Raw genomic sequence first — 6,000 nt, 5'->3', positions numbered from 1 at the left:
ATTTTTGTTCAGGTTTTTGTACAATTCCTACATTATTATAAACAACTTTGATGCCTTCTCCTCAACCAGTGAGACGAGGTGGATGTATATAGTTGGACGAGCTTCATTTAAGTGCTCCGTACTCATTTGGTTTGATCGACATTTCCATTAAACATTAAAATCCTGATCAGTAATAATTCCATGAACAATTAGTCTCATGCTGCAGTACTACACTGATAAGTGTTACAGTTAAATCATTATTTGTATGTTGGTAATTAATGACTACTTAAGAGCAAAACATTAACAGTCTCATTTTAAACATCACTATAAGGTTACATATTTTAAAACAGTCATAAAACACTGGTCTACAGCCAAAATGCTTCTGAAATAAATATAGTCAAACTTTACTAACTCTGGATCGCTGAGAACGAAAATGAAACTTAAAATTGTTCATTGGCTCGTTTTCAAGATTGGCTCTATGAATAAATCTATGAGTGGGTTTGGACAGTACTTACTTTTTTGGCAAAACAATGAATGATGCAATCTGAAGCCGGTATTGCATCATACATGACATTATGTTATTCTTAGAAGTCACTGATGATGCAATCATAAGTCAACTGACATCACTCCGCTGAACAAACTGGTCTTATATCAGCTCAAAAAAAAATTCATACAGTGCTATGCACTCGAGATCAAGTCTTTGCTCGACAAGAGATGCTCCGTTTCATGAATACAAGCTGACAATAAATAAATAAATAAATAAAAACCCCACTGCGTACACACAGAATAAGGACAAAACCTATTCATTACTAATACATAATTGGTTTTTGCAATTTGGTTCATAATACATTTTATTTATATAAACTTTTTGCTGATTTTCTAGTGTTACATAAAGAGAACAGGTGAAATATCATGTAAACCGACCATAAACACATGAAGATACCCAGTTTTACAATTTATATTTAAAACATTACGATCTACACAATGTACATAAGTATAACATTTAAAATCTTAAATATCTTGGAAGCCACAGCCAATCAGCTGATTAGCTGTCACTTCTAATTCAACACACCAAATTTCATAATAGCCAATTTCGTCTCTGAAGCAGACAACTTCTGAAAAATTGTTGACCAGTGTAACATGAAAAATAAAGTTCAAAGTACAGGTCATTTTCAGTCAAAACTTAAATAACCATATTTAATTTGACAACTTTAAATCATGCAATGTCTCTGAGTTAGTGCACTTGAAGGTCTTCAATGTAACTAAACAAGCAAACATCTTTCCACACTGTGAGCAGTGATACGGCTTCTCTCCTGTGTGAATGCGCTGGTGTGTCTGGAGATTACTCTGCTGAGTAAAACTCTTTCCACACTGTGAGCAGTGATACGGCTGGGTCATTCCATGCCAAATCAACAAATATCTGACAAATTTATGCTCGACCATCTCAAATTTCAATGAAATTTGGAGGGCTCAGAGATACTATTAAAAAAAGTTAATCCCCAAAATTTGAGCTTCCTATCTCCAACAGTTTCAGAGATACAGGCATTTGAATTTTTCGATTTTTTTTGCATTTTGCTCAAAACATACATATTTCAAAGTGTAATATAATCTTTATTATGCAAGATAGAAACCTAAAATTTTGCACAGAGAGACTCAATGTCTTGTACTACAAGCTTCAACTTAGAATTTCAATGGTCATTGTATATTAGATGGTGATTTTAACAAGGAATTTAAAAAGACAAATTTGCATTTTTTGCATTTTTAATTCATTCTGGAAGCTTGCCTGTGGCAGTAATGCTTAAACTAAGAATGTTATTCAAATCTACACAGAAATATCTACCAATTTCAGTTTTACCAAGTCTCCACTATTCCTAGTTTGTCTGTAATAGGGTTTTGAAATTCGCCGATTTCTAAAACATGCCATTTTCAGTAGCATGGATTCCAATGTGGGATAGCAGTTAGGAACTTGTAAATCTTTTTCAGTAATCTCCTAGACCCATATTTTATATTTCCAAGTTTTTGTTCTGTGTCTCAAATATTTCTGAGCTACAGGTGTTTAAAAAATCCATTTTTTCCAAATTCAAATTTTTGATATTTCCATTTTATTGATGATTAAGGACTGATAAATACAACTAAATGATTTGTATAGATAAGGAAACATTTTACTTGTGTTCATGTCACAGAAATATGGCTTTAAAAATATCATTTTGAAATAAGCTAAATAATATATGAACATTTCACATTTTTCAGTAAATATATATATAAAAACTAAAGAAGTCAGTCATTTTTCAGATAAATCACTTAACTTACAATTTCTGTTGTATGTTACTTTGTGGCAGTCAGAATCTTTCTTTAGTCCAACTCCTATAGAACAGGGAGGAAGTTCAGCCATTTCTAGATGTCTAAGAACAAACTCATTTATACTGATCTCAAATTGAAAGCAACTACAATTAAATTCCCTAGTCAACTATTCAAAATATCCAATCCTTGCAAAGAAACACATTCAGTTAATAACACTGGTAAATTTTCTCAGTGCTCTGTATTACAATGTATTTAATATAATCCAAGCAATATAAATGTTATCTGAACAAGTATGCAGTTTACAGACTCTAAAACTATAAGATATGAGCCACCTGTTCTGGTATCAAAGGTCACCTATTGTGCTGTGTTGATACTGATAAGGCTGGCTGTTGACTGGTACACAATAGCTGGTCATTGATTGCTAATGTTGCACAGTCTTAGATTAAAATCAATTTACAAATAATTAATACTGAGCATTAATTGAAATTGTATTTAAAATTGAGGGAGAAACATGTCTCCTAACCTACTTGAGCCTTATTGAAGCATTTATTAACCCTCAAATATCAGTTATATGAAAATATATCAAAAATTCGAATTTGGTGAAAATGGATTTTTTAAACCCCTGTAGTTTAAAAATACTTGAGACACAGAACAAAAATTAGGAAATATAAAATATGGGTCTTGGGGATTACTGAAAAAAATTTACAAGTTCCTAACTGCTATCCCACATTGGATTTCTTGCTACTGAAAATGGCATGTTTTAGAAATCGTTGAATTTCAAAACCTTATTACAGACAAACTAGGAATAGTGGAGACTTGGTAAAACTGAAATTGGTAGATATTTCTGTGTAGATTTGAATAACATTCTTAGTTTAAGCATTACTGCCACAGGCAAGCTTCCAGAATGAATTAAAAATGCAAAAAATGCAAATTTGTCTTTTTAATTTCCTTGTTAAAATCACCATCTAATATACAATGACCATTGAAATTCTAAGTTGAAGCTTGTAGTACAAGACATTGAGTCTCTCTGTGCAAAATTTTAGGTTTCTATCTTGCATAATAAAGATTATACTGCACTTTGAAATATGTATGTTTTGAGCAAAATGCAAAAAAAATTGAAAAATTCAAATGCCTGTATCTCTGAAACTATTGGTGATAGGAAGCTCAAGTTTTGGGGATTAACTTCTTTTAATAGTATCTCTGAGCCCTCCAAATTTCATTGAAATCTGAGATGGTTGAGCATAACCTCTTGTTGATTTGGCATGGAATGACCCGGCTTCTCTCCTGTGTGAATGCACTGGTGTATTTGGAGATCACTCTGACGAGTAAAACTCTTTCCACACTATGAGCAGTGATACGGCTTCTCTCCTGTGTGAATGCGCTGGTGTGTTTGGAGAGCAGTCTGATAAGTAAAACTCTTCCCACACTATGAGCAGTGATGCGGCTTCTCTCTTGTGTGAATGCACTGGTGTATTTGGAGATCACTCTGATGAGTAAAACTCTTCCCACACTATGAGCAGTGATGCAGCTTCTCTCCTGCGTGAATGCGCTGGTGTCTTTGGAGAGCAGTCTGATAAGTAAAACTCTTCCCACACTGTGAGCAGTGATATGGCTTTTCCCCTGTGTGAATGCGCTGGTGTGTTTGGAGATTACTCTGATGAGTAAAACTCTTCCCACACTGTGAGCAGTGATACGGCTTCTCTCCTGTGTGAATGCGCTGGTGTATTCGGAGATCACTCTGATAAGTAAAACTCTTCCCACACTGTGAGCAGTGATACGGCTTCTCTCCTGTGTGAATGTGCTGGTGTTTTTGGAGAGCACTCTGATTAGTAAAACTCTTCCCACACTGTGAGCAGTGATACGGCTTCTCTCCTGTGTGAATGCGCTGGTGTATTTGGAACTGACTCTGCTGAGTAAAACTCTTCCCACACTGTGAGCAGTGATACGGCTTCTCTCCTGTGTGAATGCGCTGGTGTATTCGGAGATCACTCTGCTGAGTAAAACTCTTCCCACACTGTGAGCAGTGATACGGCTTCTCTCCTGTGTGAATGTGCTGGTGTTTTTGGAGAGCACTCTGATTAGTAAAACTCTTCCCACACTGTGAGCAGTGATACGGCTTCTCTCCTGTGTGAATGCGCTGGTGTATTTGGAACTGACTCTGCTGAGTAAAACTCTTCCCACACTGTGAGCAGTGATACGGCTTCTCTCCTGTGTGAATGCGCTGGTGTATTCGGAGATCACTCTGCTGAGTAAAACTCTTCCCACACTGTGAGCAGTGATACGGCTTCTCTCCTGTGTGAATGCGCTGGTGTTTTTGGAGATGACTCTGATGAGTAAAACTCTTCCCACACTGTGAGCAGTGATACGGCTTCTCTCCTGTGTGAATGCGCTGGTGTGTTTGGAGATTACTATGATGAGTAAAACTCTTCCCACACTGTGAGCAGTGATACGGCTTTTCCCCTGTGTGAATGCGCTGGTGTGTTTGGAGGTTACTCTGCTGAGTAAAACTCTTCCCACACTGTGAGCAGTGATATGGCTTTTCCCCTGTGTGAATGTGCTGGTGTGTTTGGAGATTCCTCTGCTGAGTAAAACTCTTCCCACACTGTGAGCAGTGATACGGCTTTTCCCCTGTGTGAATGCGCTGGTGTGTTTGGAGATTCCTCTGCTGAGTAAAACTCTTCCCACACTGTGAGCAGTGATACGGCTTCTCTCCTGTGTGACTGCACTGGTGTGTCTTGAGTGCATTCTGAGAACTAAAACTCTTTCCACAATCTGAGCAGTGGTGAATTTCCTTCTGTATATCATTATGGGAAGTATCAGAATGGATAATATCAGTTGATGTTGGTTGACGACTGGAGCATTTGGAGGGGATCTGAAGCTTATATTTAATCTCTCCTGATTCTCGCAGTCTCACGTACTCTTCATAGTAGCATCTCTTGATATGCTTGTCGAGGTAAATTGGAGATGCATCGGAACGAGAGCATGTGGAGCATGAAAAGACTTGCAGCAGAGCGTTCTTTACTTCTGGAGAAATGAAAGGACAACAATAACAAATTGAACATGAAATGCAACAAGATTGTAAAATATAACAACACTAACCCAATGTAAGGAGTGTTTTTACTGAAACTTAATCAAGATTCTACATGAATTAAGACGGAGACAAAAACAAAAGGTTGCGTACTAAGATATAGCAGCCTCTAGCTTGGAATACTGGGAGATTCAATAAGGTCCTGGAACAGCAGCTATGCACAGCATTGGCCATAGCCCCATGGGTCTGAGCGACCAAAGGGGAGTTGTTGGTTCCTGTTCGACATCATGTCAAGTCTAGGTAATGGCAATGCCTTATTTACATCTCATCCAGGATTGAGAAGGAAATTCAGCCCTCACACTCAAGGTTCTGAAAGATCCAAAAATGGGCCTTATCAAACTGGATATGGATAGATTTATTTGCAAATAGTTTCTAGTAGCATTTACACAAGCAAATATGTATTTTCTATCTGGATTTTTTTATATGGATTAGGTTGTCAAGTTTAAAAACACTTATTAATTTCAATTACACACTAATTTCATGAAATTAAGTTTTGTGGGATTTTGTGAAGCCCCATGATTCATATTAATGTAAATGATGAAAGCAAGCCAACATCCATAAATTAAGACATATAACAATAGTCATTTAATTTAAATGTAGGCGTATAAAAAAAAAAAGGGACACACTGCATC

General features: G+C 36.6%; 2 protein-coding genes across 2 annotated transcripts in view; both read right to left on the bottom strand.

The window, feature by feature from the left end:
* Positions 1-812: 812 nt before the first annotated feature.
* Positions 813-1,439, bottom strand: LOC132867783 (gastrula zinc finger protein XlCGF42.1-like). The gene has a single exon (XM_060900786.1). It carries the CDS (start codon positions 1,420-1,422, stop codon positions 1,177-1,179), a length of 246 nt encoding a protein of 81 aa, XP_060756769.1. The 5' UTR covers positions 1,423-1,439; the 3' UTR covers positions 813-1,176.
* Positions 1,440-3,494: 2,055 nt separating this feature from the next.
* LOC132867696 (zinc finger protein 883-like) overlaps positions 3,495-6,000 on the bottom strand; it is a 57,453-nt gene continuing 54,947 nt past the window's right edge. The window contains exon 6 of the mRNA XM_060900706.1: positions 3,495-5,304. Coding sequence (XP_060756689.1) covers positions 3,791-5,304 — 1,514 coding nt within the window. The 3' untranslated portion in view covers positions 3,495-3,790. The remainder of the gene's footprint in view (positions 5,305-6,000) is intronic.

This window comes from Neoarius graeffei, chromosome 19, assembly GCF_027579695.1.
Source record: "Neoarius graeffei isolate fNeoGra1 chromosome 19, fNeoGra1.pri, whole genome shotgun sequence".
Taxonomy (NCBI): Eukaryota; Metazoa; Chordata; class Actinopteri; order Siluriformes; family Ariidae; genus Neoarius; species Neoarius graeffei.
The sequence above is the reverse complement of the archived record's forward strand: the minus strand, read 5'-3'. Positions and strand labels throughout refer to the sequence as shown.

Coding starts and splice junctions, on each gene's coding strand:
- LOC132867783 (XM_060900786.1), bottom strand. CDS start 1,422: ATGGTCGAGCATAAATTTGTCAGATATTTGTTGATTTGGCATGGAATG.